Source organism: Halyomorpha halys, unplaced genomic scaffold, assembly GCF_000696795.3.
Source record: "Halyomorpha halys isolate HHAL.00 unplaced genomic scaffold, Hhal_1.1 Scaffold143.1, whole genome shotgun sequence".
Classification (NCBI taxonomy): Eukaryota; Metazoa; Arthropoda; class Insecta; order Hemiptera; family Pentatomidae; genus Halyomorpha; species Halyomorpha halys.
In genome coordinates, this window is record NW_027114557.1 from 982,788 (window position 1) to 1,009,008 (window position 26,221).

The following is a 26,221-nucleotide window of genomic DNA, read 5'->3' on the forward strand; positions in this document are numbered from 1 at the left end:
ATTGTGGCATATAAGATGGGAGTATAAGGTTGTGGGAATTCTATGAACGAATCCCTATAATGTTAATAAACACTGGATTGACGGGTAAGCTTCCAAGAGGTAGACTGGAACGTAGATGTGAGGATTGCGTTAAAACTGATTTAGTAAATACGGTTACCAAGGGTTCTTGAGTTTTTATCAGAAAATGTTGTTAATTCAATTACCTAGACATATTATGTCTTTATAAATATAAACCATTAAAAAATATTCGAAATTTATACCATTACGATGAGATTTCATACACATTAAAAATAAAATAAACAATCTTATACTAAGATAAACAATCTAAATATTAAATCCGAAGGTTTGGAAAATTATTCAATCCATTAAAACTCAAAGTACATAGATATTTATGTTTTGGTGGTACTAAAATAATGCTAACCGAACATAAACTTGTGGATGCACCACAAGTGGCCTTTGATGTGTACCTAAAAACCAACACTCAACTAACTTATCAAAACAAATAACTTATCCATACGCTTGCTCAGTCATGAACTTATTGTATTTTGGCAAGCGTAAGGCACCTTTATTCATACATTTAAATATTATAAAACAACATATAAATATATCTGTCTCTTATAAAAATAAAATAAATTCCAAAATAAAATAATACTAATAAAATTAAATACTAAGACTGTTTACAGGTTGATCATTAAACCTGGCTCAGATTTTATTCGCTACTTACACTTCTTCAAGCATGAAAATATTTATTCAATAAATTTTATTCTTCAAGGACAAATCAAGTTTATTAAAAAGTAACAATAATTAAATTTATTAAATATTAGTAATCATGAACCTGCCAATAGAAAAGATGAATAATCAATTATGTTTTAATAATATACTGCAGACGGACCTACTGGAAAGGAACTAAACGAGTGTTCGGTTTCCCTTTGTATTACACAGAGAGTGACTCATAGTAAACTAATAAAACCGTAAATTACCGTCACTGATTAGTTCCTTTTCAGTAGCTCCGTGTGCATACGGCCTAAAGGAACTAAACCAGTCGGTAACTTGGGTTACAGACTATTTACATAAGGACCTTTCCGTGCATCACTCCATGTACACCGATTCTATTTTTAACGAAACTTCAAATTAGTGTGGAACAAGGGGGTTTGATTAATGTGACATTTTATCTTCAGACCAAGGTTATTCTATTTCTCTAATCAAGTGTTAATCAATAGGGGTTAGTGTGTTAATTGATTGATATTATTAAATGAATTACTTCGTAATAAAATTTAAGGACAAATCTTTGGGGCCTCAGATATTGAGATATTGATATATCGCTTACAGGTGACGTCTTCGCGGTCGCGGTCCCGTCCTATCGCCGCTTCCCTCGTCCTGGTTGAGCGGTGGGAGAAAATTGTGAATACCATGTAGTACAAGAGCCGGGAAGAAAAAAAAGGCAGTTATCTCACTCCAATTTTTTATTACTTTAATAAAAACTATGTATAATTACTAGTCAAAATTGATGAGTCTGTCAAGTATAGGTAGGGGGATTAAAAAAAGGCGGCTGTTTCAAAACCTTAAAAAAGCACTAATTTTTCATTTGGAGCTCTATACCTTAAAAACTAACAACACCACTAGAAACTCTAAGAGAACATTATTTAAAGAAGTGTAAATTTGCTGAAATATTAGCCCTAAAAGAGCTATTTACGTCCAACAGTTCTCGAGATATATCTTTTTAAAAAGCAAAATTTCTTAAAAATCTACTGAAAGATTAGTAGTTAGTTCATATTGAGAAATCTATATCTCAAGAACTATCTGACGTACAGATGTCTATTATCACTCACATTGAAGCTAGTTTAATGTACTACATAGAAGTTTATGACCTTTACCTTCGTAGAAATAGTAGTTTTCATGATATTTGCTAAAATAAATTGATTTATAGTTGTTCGTACAATAAATTTGATTTATGAAAAACTTTATTTCAGAAACCATTGGTCGTACTGATGTCTGCCAAAACTCAAAATAAAGGAAATTTAACTTACTATAAACTAGTTTATTACACTTATCTTCGTAGGGGTAGTAGTTTTTATGATATTCACATTTGAATATAAATTTATCAAATGAAAATTTGTCCAAACAACTATAAATCAATTTATTTTAGCAAATTTCATGTAAACTATTAATCCTATGAAGATAAACATCATAAACTACTTTATAGCTCATTAAACTAGCTTAATTTGAGTGCTAAGATACATCTGTACGTCAAATAATTTTTAGATATTAATTTTTCAAAATAAATTCACTAACTACTGATCTTTTTGTACGTCCCATACAACATTTTTATGAAATGTTGCTTTTTAAAAAGCTATATCTCGAAAACTATTTAACATAAATAACTTTATTAGAGCTCATATTTTAGCAAATTTACTCTTCTTTAAATGACGTTCTCTTAGGTTTTCTTGTGTTGTTCCTACTTTTTAAGATATATAGCTCCGAATGAAAAATTAGTTTTTTCTATCGCTTTGAAACAGCTGTCATTTTCTATTCCCCCCACCTATACTTGGCAAACTCATCAATTTTGACTAGTAATTATACATAGTTTTGATTAAAGTAATCAAAAATTGGGGTGAGATAACTGCCTGTTTTCTCCTCTTAAGTTCTAATGGATTTTGCGTGGTTTTTGAAAATGCCTCTCTCAGGGGCTGGCCAGCTAGACCACAGCTGTGGCGTAGTAGTGGGGCCAAGCCAGTTCCTATCCTGCATGCCACGATAGGCACCAGAAAATGAGACCCCTGACCCTGACTTTATGCAAATAAAAAAAAAACGAAAATATCGGACTATGTAAATCCGACGTTGACCAGTTACAGACTCAGTGGTGACTTGACCCCACACACGAGGCTTCGCATCAGCAACCAAAATCTTTTGTTCTGTCAATCTCGTCATGGATTCGAGCGTGAAATGTCTGCGGAAGACTCGAGCGATGATGAAACCATCATATTGTGTTATTATCTCAGGAGAAGAATGGTAAGGAGGTTTAGGGTACACTCGTGTCTTGCAAACAACGTTCAGAAACGCTTGTTTGTTACTCCTAAAAAGGTTTTACAATGTTTCCGACTTCTACCCATGAATTCTCCGTTTCATGCGTCTTTGAATAGTCAGGACGGTGAAAACTATATGTAACGTAATTATGAGAGATAGTTAACCGTTGATGATGGTTGGGGGTGCGGTCAAAATGAAACACAAATAAGGTGTAACTTATTTTATTGTTTTAACGTTTCGGCTAGATTTTCTAGCCTTCATCAGGGCTAAGAGCAGACCTTATTTATATCTTATTTGTGTTTCATTTGACCGCACCCACAACCAACATCTCCTAGTACGTCATCCACGGTCAACTATCTCTCATAATTATGAATCCTAACACACTGGGCCATCGACTTGATAACAACCACAAACCTACTCGCCTATGAAATGCGAGTCACCAGGGGACTGGTTACGAATAGGTTTCTGGAAATTACAGACAAGTCCACAACCAGTAGCGCAGTGTGTGGCGTCCCATTGTATTAGAAGGACTCGAGGTAAACCAGTTGGTATTACGTTTCAATGATTAGTTCATGTTCAATTCCTCCGTGTTCTTAGGCCTTACGGCTATTTTTAACATGTAAGAAAGTCAAAATATCAACAAAAAAGGTAAAAAATTAATACGATTTTAATATAAGCCAGAAATTAGAAAAGAAAAACTGGTGCGGTGCTCGTATCACACAACTTAAACTTATCACTCTACTACACGTCCCAAGTTTTGTTTGTGGCTTATTGTTGAAGTTATTTTTATTATTGTGATTTTCTATGAATTCTAAAAACCAGATAAAGCGAAAATCAGAAACAAACATTTTTTATAAATCAAATGGTATCCTTATTAAGTCTCAACATTCTTTATTATACCAATAGTCCAACGTTTCGGCCAATTCGGCCATCCTCAAGGACAATCTAGACATTTAACAGTTTATTATGTTTTTAACAATTTTAAAAACATTATTATTAATAATAAAATAAAAACCAACACATTTTTGATTTTGATAACACCATAATTTTACTTAATGAAATCAATATGTACAAAAGAAAATACTTGAGTAAATTTATATATCAGAGAACATCAATTATACAGTAAATTTTAAAACAAATAAAAGGAATTTGAACTAACATTAACGCCTGAAAAGAAGATGGCTACGAGACCAGCTAATGTATAATGCCATTAGAGTGCTACCAATGGGCAGTTTCTCTACACGCCTGTAACACTCCAAATTAACTTAGATCAGATTTACTAAATGTATTGTAATGTACAGTTGTAAATAGCAATAAATAAATATTTAAAAAAATATTCTATTAATAAATCTTTGGGGAAAATGCCTAAACAACACCAACCAAGAATACAACAATTTGACAAAAGATAACCGTGATGCAACCAGGAAAGATCGGGTGGTATCAGCTTTTCACGTTGGAATCGGATATATCTAGTTTTCCTTTTCTCTCCTTTGGTTATTCATAAAATTCAACAATTTGTATATTTACCCATAGTTCACTATTGTTAACAATATAAACTGTTTATTGTTTTCAAATAAATAAAATTAAAGGACTTTAGGGAAGAGTTTTTAAAAATTCGTCCTTTAAGCCCTGTCCTGATATTTCAAAGAGGAAAACACTTAGCTGAAATTAAAGTTGATGATTGTACATTGACATGTCAGGTCCAATCAAAATGGTTTGAGCCACTTCCGATAAATGTGAAAATCGATTTTATAAAGTGGCAATTCCCAAGATCTATTTTATTGAACTTGTTGCTGTCACACACTTGGCATCTACACGCCTTCAAAATGCCAATTTTGTACAATTGTTCGGTTTTGAGCAAGGCTGCAAACCATTTTACGAGACTTGTTAATTGGACTCAGGGCCTCCGCAAACGCTTATATGAATTAGAAATTTCGCACGATTGCAATACTTTTTCTTACTACATATTTCATATATAAGTAAGTGAAAGTAAAACAAAATAATTATGGTTTCACGTAACTATTTTAAGAAAAATATACCAAGAGCCATAAAGTTTGGTGGAAGACATTACTGTACCAAGGTTTACTATTTAATATAGACATTGCTGACTATCCATTAATATGTTTAAAGAGATATGCAATAATACCCCATCTTATAGAAAAAATATAAGTATAAGATAGGATTAGTTTCATAGACGAGTTTTTAAATTGTTTTAAGTTTATTTATTAATATTTACAACAGTACATAAATTCATGAAGTAAATTTGAGGAAATCATAATGGTATGGTACAAGCATGTAGAGAAACTACCCATTGGTAGCACTCTAAAAACATTTTTACAATATAAGGTCTCGAGGCCACCTTCTTTTCAGACGCCTCGGAGGATTGTCCGGAATAAAAGGGGAAGCAAGATTAGAAACTAATGGATTTGAGTGGTTAGGGAGTTTGTAATGAAAGGATTGACATCTGGTTCGGGCTAGATCGGTTACAAATGGAACATTAAGGTCTTTGTGGATGATTTTATTTGTGACAATGTAGGGAGCATTTAGGATTTTACGAAGGATTTTGGATTGTAAGGATTGGATACGAGAGGATTTCGAAGGATTAGTGGAGCCCCAAAGCTCTACGCCGTATGTCCAGATAGGCTTATTATAGACATGTAAATCAGTCTTTTGTAATGAATTGGAAGTTTGGACCGTTTGTCTAGTAAGTGCTGTAATAGTCGAAATCGACGTGCAGTTTCCGTTTTTAAAATTAAATTATTTTTTATTTTATCGTTTTTTAATTTTCTATATATTTTAATTGATTGGATATAAATAAATTTAGATGGATCTGAATCGGGTATCGATACTTTAGTACTATTGCAACAATCGCAAGCAACTTCTAACCCCGAATGTCTCCGATAATACCTTACAGTTCGATTCTTTCTCTTAATATATATCCCGTATAAGGTTAGTGAAAGTAATTTAATGCGTTAATCAATTTGAATGATGATCGATGGATAATTCCTAATGATAAATTTGACAATGGTTATACTAGACAAAATATTAGCAAACTACACCATAAATTATGAACAAAATATTAAAATATATGAGGAGAAGATAGTTGGGGGTGCGGTCATAGAATAACACAAATAAGATAAAAAAACTTATTAGTGCGAACGTTTCGGTCAGAATTTCTAGCTTCATCAGAGTCAAGAACAAAAAAATAGGATAACAACCAATGAATAAAAGGATATATAGAGTGCAGGTAATTAAATACGTAAGTAAAATAACATAATTAATGAAATAAAAATATAAAGATATAAAATAAAGAGAAAGAAAATATATGTAACTAATGAAATATGTAAGTCAAACATAAGAATGAAGAAACAAATGTATAATTAAGTAAGATAAATAGTTAATTAGAAAATATGACAATAATAATATATGGTGAAAAAAAACTAATAACGTGGGTGAGGAAAAACAAGAAAAGAATAGAGAAGGAAAAGAGGGTAAAAGAAAGATAAGAAAATATTAAAACTTTTTTAAGCCACAAACGCTTAATAAATAAATTAAAATATTTAAACATAAAATTAGTTATAAATAAAAATGGGTTTGATAGAAATAAACAAGTGAAATAAAAATTTGGGCAGTGGCAAACCCATTTCGCAAAGTTTCTTCCTCACTCCATCTATTGCGGTTGAAAACATTTACAAGTTTCCCATCACAGTAATATGTCTGTCTGTGTGATACATGTATGATTAGTTATTAGTCTAAACTATGACAGCAATATCTCAAACGTTCACTGGAACTATATTTCCAGCAATCTAAAGATGTGCTAGAGAAAATGTTTAAAAACCAACCTGGTCGAGAGAAAAAATTGTTTATTATCGAAATATTACCTCTAAACATTCTTTGAACTATTTCGCACAGTGCCCCTTACACAACACGTTGGTTGCAATTACTTTAGTGCGTTAGATCGTGGAGATTAGCTGGCTCTTCCTGGAGCGGCCATTTTAATTTAGGGAACTCACTTCCTTATCTTTTCTAATTAGAGATAAGAGACAGCTTATTCGTGCTAAAGCTCTTGCACCGTCTCGACCACGCCATGCTGCTACGTCCAAAGAGCTAAAACCTAATTCCCCATCGCTACGATGGCAGATCTCGTTATGATGGAGTTCCTTAATATTGTTCACCAGATATTATATAGAGGATTTAATAACTAGAATTTAAGTTTAATAGAAAAAAAATTAAGTACACGAAAAGGTCATTATAGTCTTAAAATTTAAAATTTACAACACTAATTTTAAATTTAAATTTTCTGAAATATGTAGTGCCTCCAGGTATTTTAAGTTTTGTTCTGATCTTCCTTTATTTAAAATTTGTGGGTTCTCAAAATCAAATTTATGTTTAAATTCAAGAAAATGTTTTTCTGGTTGTTTTTATAATTATTATATCTTGTGTCTGATTGGTAAGTCTTAGTAATAGTGTTTGTATATGATGTGTTTTTTTTTTCCGTTATACAGAATTCCCTGATTTTACTCCAATTTTTTATTACTTTAATGAAAATTTTGTATAATTAGTAGTCAAAATTGATGAAACTACCAAGTATATGTAGGGGAAATAAAAAATGGCAGCTCATACAAAACGTTAAAAAAAAAATTAATTTTTCATTCGGAAAAATAAATCTTTAAAACACTAAAAAGCGTAATTTAAATTGAAGTTAATTTTTTAAAATATGAGCCCAAATAAAGCTATCTACGTTAAATATATATATATATATATACAGCTAGATATAGCTTTTTAAAAAGCAACATTTCAGTAATAAATGCACAGAAAAATCAGAAGTTCATGAATTTATTTTGATAAATCTGTATCTGAAAAAACATTCGACGTACAGATGTCCATCATCACTCAAATTAACGGTAATTTAATTTACTATGACCTAGTTAAGGCAACGTATGTTCGTAAGGGGGTAGTATTTATGATATATAAATTAGTGCGTGTGAATATAAATTTTGCACATGAAATTTTGTCCAAACTACTATAAATCAATTTATTTGAGCAGATTTCATAAAAACTACTACTCCTACGAAGATAAACTAAATGAACTACTTTATAGAACATTAAACTAGCTTTAATTTGAGTGGTAATAGGTATCTGTACGTCGAATGTATTTTGAGATATAGATTTCTCAAAATAAATTTACTGACTTCTGATTTTTCAGTGCATTTTTTTATGAAATGTTGCTTTATAAAAAGCTATATATCGGAAACTATTGAAAGTAAATAGCTCATGTTTTATTAAATTTAATCTACTTTAAATGATGCTAGATTTTCTATTGTTGATGGTAGTTGTAAAGATATAGAGCTCCGAATGAAAAATTAATTCTTTTTAACGTTTTGAAAGAGTCGGCATTTTTTATTCTCCCAAACTATACTTGGTAGACTCATCAATCTTGACCAGTAATTGTACATAGTTATCATGTATCAAATATTTTTTTTATGTAAAGAAATAAAAAATTGGGGTGAAATAACTGCCTTTTGGGCTCTTGTACTATCATACACATCATATAGTCATGTGACTTACCATTCAGATACAAGATATAACATTAGAAAACTATTACTGAAAAATAACTAGCAAAACATTTCCTTGAATTTCAACATAAATGTGATTTTGAGAACAAACACATTTTACGTAAAGAAAGGTCAGAACAAAAATTAAAATACCTGGAGACACTACATATTTCAGAAAATTTAAATAGTATTGTCAATTTTAAAATAGATTCTAAAGACCTCAATAATTTCTTTTCCGTATCAATAGATATTTTAAATAAAAAACCATTATATTCTATATTAGTCCTACTTAATTTAATATAAATTTGGTCCTTTATATAGGAATCTCTTTGAGACCAGATCATACTCTAGTTCGGCTGTTTCAGGTTGATATCTTGGACACTTGCGGCGACTCCCAGTTCCCGGCCATGAGGAGGCTGTCAATAGCTACGGCTTCTGCGTTCCTCCTGGTCTATTCCATCACTTCGGAAGAGTCGGTGAGCCAGGTGAAGACCTGCCTCGAGGAGGTGAGAGAGCAGCGCGGCGACTGGCAGGAGCTTCCAATCGTCGTGGCCGGGAACAAATCCGACATGGCTTCTCAGAGGGAGGTCTGCCTCGAGGATGTCTCCGAGTGGCTCTATTGCAGCCTTCCCAAGTTTAGGTCAGTATTATCTCATTTAGTTTTATCTTTTTTTTTTTTTCCTTACACCTAGAATCAAAAGTTAAAAATATCAGCTATGTTGTGTAAAAACTGTGCCTAGATGATTACAGCATATTTCCAATATAGTATAATGTCCTTTTTTTATACATTTCTAGTACAAGATATTTTTTTTTTCTATTATTTTATTTTAAAAATTATCAAAATGTAAAAGAAAAAGTGAGAGTGGCGGACTCGCCTTATGAAAACCACGTCATAAAAAGCACGATATATTTCTTAAATACCTCGCGTGAGACCTAGGACTTCCACGGTCTGCCGTGCCAATGAAAAAAAGAAAGAAAAAGTAAATATAATTGTTTCTTTAACTTCATTCAATATTTATTGTTATATAATTTCGTACCTATTACAAATAAATTATGTTCCCTATGGACATCGATGGCTTACTTCACTGTAGTGCTAAGTACATTTCCACTCGCTTAACGAAAAATACAATTGAAGAAAATTAATTAAGTTGTAATTTTCCTAAAAAAGATAACTTTCAATTGTAAAGAATTGAAAGCTTATATTTGATATGTTTACGTTTACATTAGTATTATTAGTATAACAGTACAAGTTTTAAAATATTCTATATTAATGTAAATAATTATGTTTATTTATTTAACTATATAGTTAATTATAAGTTAACCCTTGCGATAACTCTCACATTAGATATCCTCTTCTTCCTCCTTCTCTTTAATTCATTCCAAGTATAAGCAATAACATGCTCATATAGTATGTATCATATATTATCAAAAAAAAAAATGCTCAATACACCTATGCACTACTCCTACTAAGATAAACGTCATAAACTACTTTATAGTACATTTAACTAGCTTTAATTATAGTGATAACCGACATCAGTACGTCTAATGTAGTTTTTCATAAATATTTTGTCCGATCAACTAGAAATCAACATTTTGTTAATTTATTTTGGCAAATACCATGAATAGTATTACTCCTACAAATATTAATATCATAAACTACTTTAGATTAATTATTTTTTATATATGATTGTTTGAGATTGATTTAGTTATTATCAAATTTACACAATTTTGATCCGTTTTTCTCTCAAAAAGGTTGATTAAATCTAGGATATAAATTATTAAAAAAAATGTATGTAAGTAAGAAATCTATTTAAAAACAAAATTTTATGAAGTTATTATGATATTAATTTAATAATTAATTTATTTTAAAGATGTGACAAGGGCAATTAGCCTACAATTTTGAAATTTAAAAAAACAATGACATCAATATTGAAGGAAAGAAATCAGTGTGTAGTTAAGGAAATAATGTAATTGTTATAAAAACAAAAAAAAGCGTTTTGTAGGTTTTATCCTTGAGAATGGCCTGAGAGCCAAAATGGACTCGTTCGACAGTACGGCGTATAGCTTAGACTACACCGCATGACCTCGCTGTATTGTAAGATGGGTTAACCATTGTGCCGTGTCTACTCTCTATTTAGAATTTTTTTTTTTGCTTTTTTACCTATTTATTTGTGTTTTAACTTATTTATCAATTTCTTTAAACTTACTTATATGCATTTTAATTTATTTAATTTTTAGAGTTCTACTACTGGGTAATTTCTCTACATGTTGTATCATATCATTATGATCAAATTTACTTGTTGTATTTTTTATACAGTTGTAAATATCAATAAATAAATTATTTATTTATTAGATTTTTAAGCTATTTATTTCATTTTTTTTTTATTTTTCTACAATTTTGGCTATTTTATTATTGATTTATTACTATATTTATATTTATTGATAATTTCTTTTAATTTGCTTTACATTTGTGTAACGGGTTGAACGTGTTTTGCGGATCACTGGAGAAGAGAGATATGAGAGAGAATAACATAAAGAGGGTTGAGAACAAAAACATATAAAGAATGAATAAAGAAAATATAACATGGCTTTGTAAGAGAAGAAGATGGAGGGAAAATATATATATAAAAAAATTAAATAAAATTGTAAAAATAATATCTCCATTATGTTTTATTTAGTTTAAAATTGATTAGTGTTTGAAGAAAAAGTAAAAAAAAAATTGTTTTTGTTTCATTGTTAATATATGGTTGTGTTCAGTGATTGATAAGTATGTTGTGTGTTCTAACAACCCGATATATTTGCCCAGCAGTGCCGAATAAAACCGAATCTCTCTCGACTTAACTACTTTTTTATAACCAGCGGAACGGCCCCTCCTCGTTCCAATAATTCAACTGGCATAAGCCACCACAACACCACCTGGACCCTTACCACTACACCACCATATCATCTTAAAATGCCACAAGGCAATCGAAGGAATTACAAACTACCAGATATACAGATATACCTACCTAAATGTATGTATTCAATTACTTATTTCCTCAGGGGGGTATGAAAAAAAAAAAAAAAACTTAACTACTTTTAAAACTTCTATTCCATTTTTTAAGAAAGATACTATGCGGAGCATGCAAGATTAATTAAATTCATACACTGAAAAGCTCAACCTAATTTATCTGTAGTAAGCTTTCTCAATCTTTATATCTCAATGTTTTTGAAAAAAAAATATTTACTTTTAATTAATTTTATTTCAGCATTTTAATTTTCCTTTTTTTTTTAGAGAAAAAAAAAGCTACTTAAACAAACACTGAAAAAAAAAGTTGATGTTTACTTTCTGTGTGATTAAGAGAGATTCATCCAAGAACTCTATGTAGTGCTTGCTCTTCATCCTCTTCTATTACCAAAAACGTTCTGAAAATTTGATAGTGTACAGTTTGTGAAGATTCTTTTTCGTTCTTCTTTTTAAATTTATAAATACTGTACTTTATCGAAAGTTTGCCCCTTACCAACTTCTTATTAAGATTAAAATTCTCAATAAAAGAATGAATTCTGCTTTCTGTCCAAAATAATATGGATTTACTGTCCTGTGTTGCATAATTATTTTTTATTGTGTGTTTTGTACAGTTTTCTTATTTATATTTTTTTGTATGGTGTAATATTATATTCTTTCTTATATTTATAGAGCTGCTTCACACTATATTTATAAATATATAAATTAAGTCATAACAAAATAAGAAATATAAGAAGAAATAATAAGAAAAAAATACATAAATAAATAAAAAATTAAACTTAAAGTAAAATAGCATCTTAAGCATTCCTATCTAAAATATTTACATTAACACGGTAAAGATGTAGCCTTGAGTATTTTGCTCATGTAGAGAAATAAACGCCTATATTTTCCTAGTATTTCGTCTGTTTTGTTTTTACTTTTGTCTGCCTTCTGCTAACCCGCTGATATTGTTATTTCCCCTTGTTTACGTTATTCTCTCTTTCACCTCCCCACCTATATTCTATTCATATTGTATATATGTATATATAGTTGACCGTAAAAATAGATATATAAGTTTTTATATCATAAAACTAAAATTCTATTTATTTTCCGACGATTCACCCCACTTTGCAGGGCTTCATCAGGGCTAAAAAGATATTCTTTCTTTTTTTTTTTGTATCTTTTTAGCCCTGATGAAGCCCTGCAAAGTGGGGCGAAATGTCGGAAAATAGGTAGTTGTTAACTATATTTGTTTCTCTTTTGACTGCAACCCTGACCATCTTCTTATATATATGTATTCAAATCAGATTTGCTCTAGCATCCTCACCACGGTAAGACTACTAGCTGAGCATTTCTCTCATCAGTACACTCCTTACGTGACATCTTCATTTTCTCTTTTGAGCATTTTGTTTACCTGGAAACATCCTGCGTTTCATATTTTAAATCACTAGTATAAGATGAAGATCTTGGATCCTTTACAATTTACAATTTCAATTTTAAATTGCCTTAAAAGTAATCGTAAAGTTTTTGTCATAATCACTTCCGATTATATAAAAAAAATATTACAAATTGTCTACGATGAGATAAATGCTCATGGGACACTTTTTAGAGGACTATCCTGCCGAGTTAAGCCCGGGAAACTCCGAGCCGAGCTCTTTTCCCAACTTGTGGAGGAAAAGCAGGACTCCGGAAGATCTCGGCGCTTCTCTCCCAACAGCGTGACTAGTATCAAGGCTTATATTTTAGCAAATGTACTCTACTTTAAATGACGTTATTTCACCTTATAACAAGCTGACAAGTTAGTTCAGTTCAGTTGTGTGGAGAACCAGACTGTTCGACCACTTTCCTACAGAGCAGTGAAATCAATTATAAGTTCTCATATTAAGGGCAGGACAAGCGCGAGACACAAAGTTCAAGCGGAAGGAAAGTGGGAGAGCCTACTGGATAAGGATAAACGAATCCCCTGCAATCTTAGCAGAGCTGAGGGAGTGGTTTGTTTTCGAAACGAACGGGACATGTTCTGCTCCGAAAACACCTCCATAGCATAGGAATCGTAGAGTCACTCTATGGAACATGGAGGACATGGATGGAGAACATCCTTTGACGTGCATTGGTCTGAAAGATATTCAACAGGATTCGGACCAACTCAGGGTAAAAGTGAATTTCCATTGGGCAACGAGAGGGAATATGGCGTAGAAAAAAAAATTATACATATACCTATATATGTATATATTTATATGTATGATATATTAATTAATTACCTTTTCTAGCGTTGTTGATAGTGTTAAAGATATGGAGTTCCGAATGAAAAATTTTTCTTATTATATCTTATATTTTTACATTTTATACCCCGTTATTTTACACTTATGTTTTTTTCTCTTTTTTTCCTTTTTGTAACTATAGTGTTTGTATCTTTTTTAGCTCTGACGAAGCCCTGCAACGTGGGGCGAAACGTTGGCTCAATAAAATAGTATAATTATCTACTATTTGAGTTTTTTTTTAACGCACCCGGACCATATTCCATTCATCTATACCCACGGTCAATCAATAATCTTGCAGAAAAATTATTATTTTTTAATGTTCTGCTACAGTCACCACTGTTCAGTCCCCCTACCTATCCCTGACAGACTCATCAATTTTGACTAGTAATTATGAATAGTTTTCACTAAAGTAATCAAAAATTGTGGAGAAATAACTGAATTCTTCTCCATTCGGATTCTTGTACTAAGAAGTTCAGTCTTTAATTTTGGAATTTGTATCTTTTTTTCGAAACGTGGACACTATGCCATTTTTCGGTAGAATATCAATACAGTGTGGAATTGGTGTCTTGTCAATTCAATTTATCAAACAGATATCAGTAAATAACAAAAATCTCATAAACATTTCGACAAAAAGGGACGATGTTTCTTGTTTAATGCAAAATTTTGTTGTGAAATTATAATCATTATTTTTTATGCTTAATTGATTTCAGAATATTGCTATATAAATTATATCGAATAATGTGACTATACATAAAGCATATAAATTAAAAATTACTCGATTGAAGTTTAAGATTTTATTTTAAATGTTAGTGCACTACATCTCGACAAACGACTGACATGGAATCCTCATACAAGACTTAAAATACAAAAAACTGCTCGTAGATTCCGACTATTGCAACATTTACTAGACAAATGGTCTAAATTGCCAATCCATTACAAAAGACTGATCTACATGACTATTATAAGGCCTATCTGGACATACGCAGTTGAGCTTTGGGGCTCCACTAAACCATCAAATTCCTCCAGAATCCAATCCTTACAGACCAAAATCCTTCGTAAAATCCTTAATGCTCCTTACTTTGTCACAAATCAAGTCATCCATCAGGACCTCAATATTCCATATGTTGCCGATTTGGCCAGAACCAGATACCGTTCCTTCCATAATAAACTTCTCAACCACCCAAATCCACTTGTTTCTATCAGAGGGTTCTATCAGTGGGTAGATTCTCCACATGTTTTTATCATGTCACTATGTCACCTACAGCAAATTTACTTGTTGTATATATGTGTATACAGTTGTAAATATCAATAAATAAATTATTAAAAATAAAAAAATAAAAATGTTAGTGCTTCTTCAATAAAGGAAAATTGAGTTTTAAAGGATATTCCCTCCAAATGACGGTAACCGATTCTTTTTATTTCCGCTACGGTGCCAGTTGAATACAAAGATAAAGATTCTTTACGCTCCACAGATAAAAGTTATGATAAAAGTTTTAAAGACTAAAACCTAATCTGATAGAAAGTTTTTATTTCTTTGGAATTGTGTTGAAGATAAAGTAACATCTAATCGTCCTTTATAAAATTTTATAAATAAATTGTACCTTTGAGTGGGCCTCTTGCAAACTAGTGTTGTATAAATTTTATTACAAATATTTTATTATGATTATTATTTTTATTTTTACTTATTTGTCCAATTTTTTTATTATATTTTCCTTTAAATCTATGTATTACTTAAGTTTTAGTAAAACGTATTTATTTTTTTGTTTTACTTTAAACTGATCTACTGCTGTGACTAGTATTTCTCTGGTTTGACCTCACATCGCTGTCTAATGGTGAATTGGTTTAGCGGGTCACTGGGGAGGATATGAGAGGGGAAATTCGGGAGAGTGAATTTGTCGATCAAATGAAATAAAAATTTTGAATGGAAGGGACAAGAAAGGGAAAGAAAAAAGAAAAAAATTTAAATACTTGTATTTAGTGTGTAGACTGGATTTGATTGTAAAAAATAAAACTGTGGGAAAAGATGTTTTCGTTCTTTTTATTATATCATGTAAAAATATGTAATTAATATATGTCCGATCACGGATTGATCAGTTTGCTGTGTAATGTAGCAACCCGATGTATTTGGCCAGCATGGGTGAATGAAGCATTTCTCTCTTTCTCTTAAATGAAACATTTCTTTTCTTAAATGAAACATTATTGCATTTTATATCAAAGTTAATCATTTTTGTCTTGTAGTTAATCTAGACGGTAATGAATTATGCATTACTTTAATATATACCTTCACTGCTTACTAAGATATTACTCCTAGTTTTCCTTTCCCTAACTTAAAGTTAACTCGAAATTGGCCATATGAAATGACACAATAGTAAGTAAAAAAAAAAAAACCTGCAAGATAACTCTAAGATAGTTTCCTTGGCAACAGGATAACAACTGGTTCAAGAGCCTATGAGGAGAAAGAAGGCAGTTATTTCACTCCAATTTTCGATTACTTTAATGAAAACTATGTATAATTACTAGTCAAAATTGATGAGTTTGCCAAGTATAGGTAGGGGGAATAAAAAATGGTGGCTTTTTAAAACTTTAAAAAAAAAAATTTGAATCGGAGCTTTATATCTTAATACAGTGGAACCCCGTTATAACGACCCCCAATAAACCGACTCCTCGCATAAACCGACCCTTTTTTTCGATAGAATCCCTCTCAATAGTCCGACCTTTTGAAACATCGCTCCTCGCATAAACCGACTATTTCTGAGAAGAAACACCCCTTGTATACATACGACGTTTCCTCTGTACTTTGTAACTATTTTCCTGGAAAGATAATTCACTTCTCTCTCCTTGTTGTTTGAAAAATCAGTTCAATCTTATCTTCCACAGTGTTAACATCAAAGCGTTATACGATGTCTAAAAAAAGGAAGTCTTGTACTATCGCGGAAAAACTTGAGGCCGACGATGATGAGGACAATGCGGACACTCCAGCCTGCAGCCGAAAAATCAACCATTCAGAGGTAGTCGACGCTTTCGAGACAGCTCTTCGATATGCTGAACAACAAACCGTCACAAAACCAGTTGATATCACTTTTTTGAAAAAATGGAGGGATTATGCCTCCATGAAAAAGCGCTCTTGTGTTAAACAAACAAAAATCGATAGTTTTTGGTAATTTTAAAATCTATCTACGCATTATGTACATATGTACATATTAGTCATCGTAAATGTGTTTTTTTTTTTGGTTTTTTTTCATTGTGTATATTTTGTTTACATACATACCTATGTATGTATTTAAATGTTTAATTTTTCTGTTTCATTTATATGTACTAAATAAATTGGTTTTGTATTCTATGTATGTATTTTTCATTCACCCTTGAAATTACGTAAGTCTAATTCCCCAGCGTAAAAGACTCCGCTTAATCCGACCTTTTCATGGGACCGACCTAACCCCAAGTCCCAAACAGGTCGTTATAACGGGGTTCCACGTACTAGAAAATCTAAAAAAACATTATTTAAAGAAGAGTATATTTCCTAAATTAATTGCCCTAATAGCAATTTACGTTCAATAGTCCCCGAGATATTGTTTTTTTAAAAAGCATTGTTTCATAAAAAAAAACACTAAAAAGTCTTGAGATAGTGAATTTATTTTGTGAAATCGATATCACAAAAACCTTTCGAAGTACAGATCTACAAGGTCTGTATAGTCAAACGAAAAAGTTTCTTCTGAAATAAAATAAACTTCTCAAAAAAATAAATTTAATTAGACTAAACATTAATACTATTTACAAATTAATTATTAAACTTTGCGCTAACAATTGATAATATTATAAACCAAAAAATACCACATTTTTTTTTACATATTTATTTATTGCTATTTACAACTGTACATTATAATACATTTAGTAAATGTGATCTAAGTTAAATTGAAGTGTTACAGGCGTGTAGAGAAACTACCCATTGGTAGCACTCTATATACCAATAATATAATACCATATTTAACGTGATTTAAACTTAAACAAAATGATCCTTCCATTGTATCTCAAACCCTCCAATCCCACATCACCAACCTCGAAGAATGGTGCCAAAACTGGAGGATTAAAATAAATTCCAATAAATACCACCAAATCACATCTACCCTTCGTCATAAACCTTCGTCTTGCCCCACAGTATCTTTTAATAATACCCCACTTACTCCTGTTGACCAGATCCGTTACTTAGGACTAAATCTGGACAAACGACTGACATGGAATCCTCACACAAGACTGAAAAGACAGGAAACTGCTCGTCGATTCCGACTATTACAACATTTACTAGACAAATGGTCCGAACTTCCAATCCATTACAAAAGACTGATCTACATGACTATTATAAGGCCTATCTGGACATACGGATTTGAGCTATGGGGCCCCCACTAAACCATCTAATTCCTCTCGAATCCAATCCTTACAGTCCAAAATCCTTCGTAAAATCCTTAATGCTCCTTACTTTGTCACAAATCAAATCATCCATCAGGACCTCAATGTCCCATATGTTGCCGATTTGGCGAGAACCAGATACCAATCCTTCCATGATAAACTTCCCAACCACCCAAACCAACTCGATTCTATCCTGGCTTCTCCTTCACTACCTAACAATCCTCCTAGGCGTCTGAAAAGAAGATGGCCTCGAGATCTTCTCCTTTAGAAATGTTTTTGGAGTTCTATCAATGGGTAGATTCTCCACATGTTTGTATCCTGTCATAATATCACTTACAGCAAATTTACTTGATGTGTATATGTGTATACAATTGTAAATAACAATAAATAAATTATTTAAAAAAAAAAAACTTAAACAACATGCTGTGATTGAAAGGCCACAGATCTCCAAAATTATGACGCTGTAGAATTACATCGTTGAATATAAATTCATCATAAAATATAATTGAAATAAATCTTTAAATATTTGTTTATTCATTTTTTTTTTTTTTTATCATAATGAGACTAAAATTCTTGATGGAGGTTAATGAATTCTATCGCTGAGCCGCGACGAGGGGGGGGGGCAGAGATTGATGGACCCCCGCAATATCAATTATCTCTTTTATTATTCAGGAAATATAATCATCATGAATGGCTCTGAAAAAGTCGGCTCTGTGATTATTTTATGTTTCTAATTCCCTTTTTTTAATTTGGTATTTACTTTATTTTTGTATGGGTAAAATTATAAATAACTTTTCTTTTAATTTTTGGAGAAAAAAACGTATTTAACTTTTAATAAATGGAATATGGTCCGGGTGAGATAAAAAAAAAAATTATAATAGTGTCAAGCATTAATGAGCCAACGTTTCGCCCCACGTTACAGGGCTTCGTTAGGACTGTTTTGGCAAAATTCAAAGTCACAGTGACGGCATTATGTAAAAGACAAAAAGTAAATAAATAAACAAATATTTAAATATTTATTTTAATTATATTTTATAATGCATAAAGTTGTTTCTAACGATGCAATTCTGCAGTGTCATCTTTTATCATATCATCAGTGCCATCATAATTTTGGATATCTGTGGCCTTTCAATCAAATCACGTTAAATGTTGTTTTGTTTATAATATCAATCGTTTATTTATTAATTAGTCGAACAAAGGTTAATAATTAATTTATAGATAGTATTAATGTTTAATCTAATTAAATTTATTTTCTTCACTAAATCACACCAGTAATGTGGATTAATTTTTTTTTTTACTATTTATTTATTGCTATTTACAACTGTATATTATAATACATTTAGTAAATCTGATCTAAGTTAAATTGGAGTGTTACAGGCGTGTAGAGAGACTACCCATTGGTAGCACTCTAATGACATTTTACATTAGCTGGTCTCGTGGCCATCTTCTTGGAATAAATTTTAAATTAAAGATAAATAAATATTCAAAAAATAAATATTACTGCTTCAAGCTTTTGAGCTTGATGACCCACACGCCCCCCTCCTTCCATATTAGAGACTGGGCAATAGCTTGTACGTTGAGATAGATCGCCCGCGGCCGGCCCCATTTATGTGGAGTGCTATTTAAACATTCGGGACAATGCATTAATTTGAGTCGAGGATTCCAGTTGTCTCTCGGCCAGCTAGGATCTACCATTTTTCATCAGTTTGAATAATTTGTCATTTTCGCGGTGATGTTTTGATCGATAGGGAGGTCGGGTTACCTGCCAGCTCGAGTATCTCCACTTAACGCTCAACTACCTCCCTCGGCTAGAAATAGATGCTCCGTTTCAAGATAATATTTGATCATACCAATAGCTCTCTTGGTTTCATTGACAGAGAAGTAATAGTACAAGAGCTGGGAAGAAAAAAAGGCAGTTGTCTCACCCCAATTTTTGATCATGAAATTAGGTATAATTAATAATCAAAATTGATGAGTCTGCCAAGTATAGGTATAGGGAATAAAAAATGGCGGCTGTTTCAAAACCTTTTTTTTTTTTATTTATTTATTGATATTTACAACTGTATAAAAAATACAGCAAGTAAATTTGATCATAATGACATAATGAAATGATACAGGATGTAGAAAAACTACCCAGTAGTAGAACTCTGAAAACAGTTTACAATACAAGGTCACGAGGCCATCTTCTTTTTTCAAAACCTTAAAAAAAAATTAATTTTTCATTCGGACCTCTATATCAGAATAACTACTAATTGTATTATTAAGGCTGAGTTATTGTAAATTATTTAGGATCCAATATTTTATACGAACAACTAGAAATTAACATTTTGTGAGTTTATTTTGTCAAATATCATAAAAACTACTACTCCTGTAAATAAATAAACATAATTAACTATTTTGTAGTAAATTTAACTAGCTTTAATTTGAGCGCTGGCAGACATCTGTACGTCTAATGGTTTCTGAAATGAAGTTTTTCATAAATCAAACTCATTATCCGAACAACTATAAATCAATTTATTTTAGCAAATATCATGAAAACTGCTATTCCTACGAAGGTAAAGAAACTTACTTATAGTCCATTAAACTAGCTTTAATTTGAGTGCTAATAGACATCTGTACGTCACATAGTTCCTGGGATATAGATTTCTCAAAATAAATTGACTAACTACTAATCTTTCAGTATATTTTTAAGAAATTTTTCTTTTTAAAAGGCTATATCTCGAGAACTATTGGACGTATAGTTAGCTCTTTTAGGGCTAATATTTCAGAAAATTTACTCTTCTTTAAATAATGTTGTCTTAGATTTTCTAGTGTTGTTGATAGTTATTAAGGTACTAGGCTTACCACTGCGAACCTCGTCGTGAACACTGTACGGGCATTTTTAAAATGAATGCACCATTGCCTCACTTGGCTTTCACTCATTATACCCTACCCGTGAACATTACAAAGCTGACGATAAATTTCAATTGGCCTGTTGTTTCGAGCCAACAAAAACCGAATCACAAACCGCATTTCACAAGTGGCGGGATTTCCTGTTTTGATGTCTCACAGACCAAAGTGAGGAACGCTCAGTCCTCACGCTACAACAGCTGGACGCGTACTGAATGTACTGAATCCTCATAATACTTTTTTTTTATTTTTTCTGCATTTCAGAAGCCCACTTTCTTGTCATATCTTTTATTCTTGTTTCTCTAAATTCTCAAATTTTTTTTTTTAATTATTTTTATATTCATTATCCTTCATGTTTCATTTATATTCATGTATCTATCTTTAAATTTATATTCATATGTTACCTTCTTAAGTGTACTTATATTAATTACTTTAATATTAATTTTCTATTATATTTTACACTTTTCTGTATCCCTGCTCATTTGGTATATTTTGTTTCTTAATCACTTAACACATTGTATACCATTATTTTATACTTTGTTTTTCTATGTTTTTTTTATTAATATTTCTTTTCCCCCTATTATGTATATTACCATTTATTGTTCACCTAATTTAAATACTTTTTTACTATGTTTACTTTACAAATTATTTTCGTTATTGTGGCATAACTGCCATCCCCACTCCTCCCAATACAAACTGTCACTTTGTCTTTGACTGCCGTCAAAACAGGTATGCATTCTGTCTCATCATTTGATTTGTATTTTTTCTTTTTTCATCTCTTTATTTGTACTTTCTTCTCTTATCTATCTGTTACTATTACCCTTTTCATTTACTATTTACAACCTTTAATTTTTCTTATTATATCTTACTTTTCATTTTATACCCCTGTTATTTTACACTTATGTTTTTTCTTTTTTTACTTTTTGTAACTATAGTGTTTGTATCTTTTTAGCCCTGACGAAGCCCTGCAACGTGGGGCGAAACGTTGGCTCAATAAAATAGCATAATTATCTACTATTTGAGTTTTTTTTTACCCCACCCGGACCATATTCCATTCATCTATACACACGGTCAATCAATAATCTTCCTGAATGTAGGAACGTTCGAACACCAAGATGGTGACTCAACTCCCACCCATTGCCACAATAGGCCAAAACGTCTGCTACTTTCTGGACAGCCCTCGTACTATTGCAGTCTTGGCATTTTAACGGTGGTTTCTTATGGATCAGATACGAATGAGTCAGATCTGTATAAACTATTCTTAATCTAGCTATTGTGACCTTATCCCTGTGATTGGAACGATATGGCATGGTCCTTGGTTTAGTTGTTTTAATTTACATGGCGGACTTTTTTCCACATGGCTTGCCAACTTGTTTATATTTCATTTTTCATCCGAAGACTTATTTCTCTGGGTATCAGAATGGCAGTGCCATGACCTTAGCTTACTTGACTGCAACCTCCGCCATTTCGTTTTCAGCTATCCCCACGTTACCCAGCACCCATATAAAGAAAACAGTTTTTCAAGCATATTGGTATAAGTGTGAATGTTCTTTAGGGCATTTAATGAATTCAAAGAGTCAGTAATAATTACTACTTTGGTATGTGTCACTGTCATGGAGAAGTGGAGTGCTGAGACTATTCCATGGAGTTCGTATGAATGTACATTGCATAATTTATGCAGTTTTATTTTATGGGTTGAGTTGTTCGTGACGCAAGAGGATGCTGTAGAAACATCAGATTTTGATCCATTAATGAGTAAGTTATTTGATACCCCCAAACACATTACCCTCCTTTCGGCTTCGCCGTAGTCGGATAAGGATAAGTAGTAATGCTGTACAATCGAGATAATTTTGAAATTTATAAAGAGTTATTTAAATTATTTGAATATCTTTTGTTAATATTACTATTCATTAGTGGTAAACAGTTTCCTCACTTTCTCCATAATTAACAAATTGCCATCTCAGCGAAGCGAAGACTCCTTTGAAATTTCCAAGTGGAACCATTTGTCCAAGACACCCAAAGGTTGGACAAAACGTCTCCATTGTCAGTTAAGAATTGTAACCTTTGAGGACAATGCACTAATTATCATGAAGGCAAAGATAAGGCCATAACAAACCCTTACAAAGGAAATGCTTTTCCTCGCTAAGGAAACCTGCCAGCTTCTCACTTCCTCAATTTCATAATTAAATTTTCTGAATTGTTGACAGCTGAATAAAACACCGCTCGGCTTCCCTTCACAATTGTTTATTTCTGATTATGGAAGACTATACAATTCATTCTCGGCTAGAAACTTAAGATTCCTATATTGTTCAGACGAATCCTTCGACAGTGCAGGATTGTTATTAAATTACCAGTAGCATACTTACATAAATGTAAAAATATTTCTCTGGGACAGACATGATAACAATAATTGAATTACTCATAGCAAGTAGAGTAGTAGTGAAACATTCCAATCTAATTAAATCACCCTAAACTCACTAGTTTCTACCCTTGCTACCTCTTCCATTCCTGACAATTCTCCGAGGAGCCTGAAAAGAAGACGGCCAGGAGACCTCCCAATGTAAAAACGTCAATAGAGTGCTACCAATGGATAGTTTCTCAACACGCCTATATCATATTATTATAAACTAAAATCAAATTTACTAGATATATGTATATAAATGTACAGTTTTAAATTGCAATAAAGATTTTTTTTTTTTATTTATTGATATTTACAACTGTATAAAAAAATACAACCAGTAAATTTGATCATAATGACATATTGATATGATACAGGATGTAGAGAAACTACCCAGTAGTAGAACTCTAAAAACAGTTTACAATATAAGGTCACGAGGCCATCTTCTTTTCAGGCGCCTCGGAGAATTGCCAGGAATGGAAAAGGAAGCAAGGTTAGAAACTAGTGGGTTTGGGTGGTTAGGGAGTTTATTATGGAAGGAATAATATCGGGTTCGGGCTAGATCGGTTACATAAGGAACATTTAGGTCTTTATGGGTGGTTTTATTAGTAACAAAATAAGGAGCATTGAGGATTTTGGATTGTAAAGATTGGATACGAGAGGAATTCGAAGGTTTACAATTAAGATATAAATAAATAAATCATCAAGTCATCAAGAATGTAGAAACAACTATTCTTATTTTTAAAACAATCCTCAGGCCACTGCTGATGTACGGCTGTGAAGTTTGGGGTGCGGCATCCTTCACGAAAAGGAAAAAAACTACAATCTTTTCAAAATAAAGTCCTAAGAATCGCAGTTAATGCTCCTTGGTTCATGAGAAATAGCCAATTTCATCGCGAATCACAGATAGAGTCAATAGAGGATTATATCAAAAAACGGTTCATGAAGTTCCACTCCCAGTGGCGGACAGTTAAAGGAGCAAAGACTTAACTTGGGAAATCCAACCTCAACCCGAAGACTGAAGCCCAGGCTGCTGCAGGACATTCTGTTATAAATGCTATATTTATCTATTCTATTATTGACATTACTACTATTATTTTTTTTCTCTATTCGTCTTTATCTTAAATTAACTTTTTTTTTCTCATTAGAAGTCAATTATTTATTTTATTAAATTTATAAATGTCATTGTGATTAATTTTTCTTTTTCTCTCTTCTCAAGATTATTATTTATTCAATAGTTTAAAAAAATGTAACTATTATGTTAATAACACAAGGCCCACCAGGCCGATCTGGTATTACATAAATAAAAGAAAAAATATCAGAATTTATTTTTTCTTTAGACTGCACAGTTGTCAAAATTCCATAACTACTTAAAATTAATGTTGGGTAGCATTGTTATGGACCAAAAATAATTTCAAGTCCTTGAAGCTCTGAAGCAGTATCCATCCTTTTTTTTAAATTTCATTATTTTAAGGCAACAACCACATATGGGTCATTATTTCCTTAATTTCTGAAATTTTGATTAGTCATTATTGCTTTAATTTCCGGATTTCATCTTAATTTCCGAATTGAAGTGTATAATAGCTATTGAAAAAGGGGAACTTGTGGTAAAATTTGATTAAATTTTATGGGAAAGTTTTGAGGGATTGAAAAATTCAAAAATATTATCTAAAAGGACTCAAATAATTTTTATTAATAAAAATATATATTTGGATAACTGCCTTAAACAATTATTCTGACATTTCATCTAACAACAGCAAATACATAGTGTTATGTACTGTTCGGGATTTAATCGGGATGCCAGGACAATCGCTGAAGGCAATTATCCAAAATAAGTTAATAATTAATTTATATTGAGTCCTGCAAGACTATTATTATAATTGGATTCTTTTCTAAAGGCTTGTTTTGTGTTTAAAAAGACTGGGCGACAATACGTAAGCAACTGAACTTAGCCCACAATTTGTATTGTTGTGGCAAATAATGCCACATGCCCGTATCTCAACCACCAACCACTTTCAACCAAAATATATATTAAATAAAAAGAAATTAAAATTAAAATCTGTAACACTACAACCCATGAAGGGTCATGGGTTCAGTATAGAGATGCGACATCGATAAAAAAACATCGATGTTTTAAAACGTCGATGTTCAATACTAAAACATCGATGTTAAAAAACATCGATTTTTTTAACCATTTCTGAAACATAAAGACTGTTCTAAAGACTACGCATGCTCCGGCATCAATTTCAATTCAATTTCAATCAACCAATAGGATATGGACTCCAAAAAACATCAATGTTTTAAAATATCGTTGCTTACAATACATTAACCAAAATACATCCATGTTTTTGAACATTTATTTGAATAACATAAGGTCTCTTCCAACGATCACGCTTTCTACGTCCTGTCAGAAATGGTTTTTGGAACAAAGAATCCGACAACGGCTAAACAAACATCGATGTTTTAAAATATCGTTGCTTACAATACATTACTCAAAATACATCGATGTTTTTGAACAACTATTTCAGAAACATAAGGTCTGTTCCAAAGATCACGCATTTTACGGCCTGTCAGAAGTGGTTTTTAAACAAAGAACCCGACATCGACTAAAAAAAAAACATCGATGTTTTTAAAATATCGTTACTTACAATACATTACCCGAAATACATCGATGTTTTTGAACAACTATTTCAGAAACATAAGGTCT

General features: G+C 31.6%; 1 protein-coding gene across 2 annotated transcripts in view; it reads left to right on the forward strand.

The window, feature by feature from the left end:
* The window catches only part of LOC106678427 (GTP-binding protein Di-Ras2), a 627,505-nt gene that overhangs the window by 595,846 nt on the left and 5,438 nt on the right, over positions 1-26,221 (forward strand). For both annotated transcript variants that reach the window (XM_067051714.1, XM_067051715.1), the window contains exon 4: positions 8,945-9,219. In XM_067051714.1, coding sequence (XP_066907815.1) covers positions 8,945-9,219 — 275 coding nt within the window. The remainder of the gene's footprint in view (positions 1-8,944; positions 9,220-26,221) is intronic.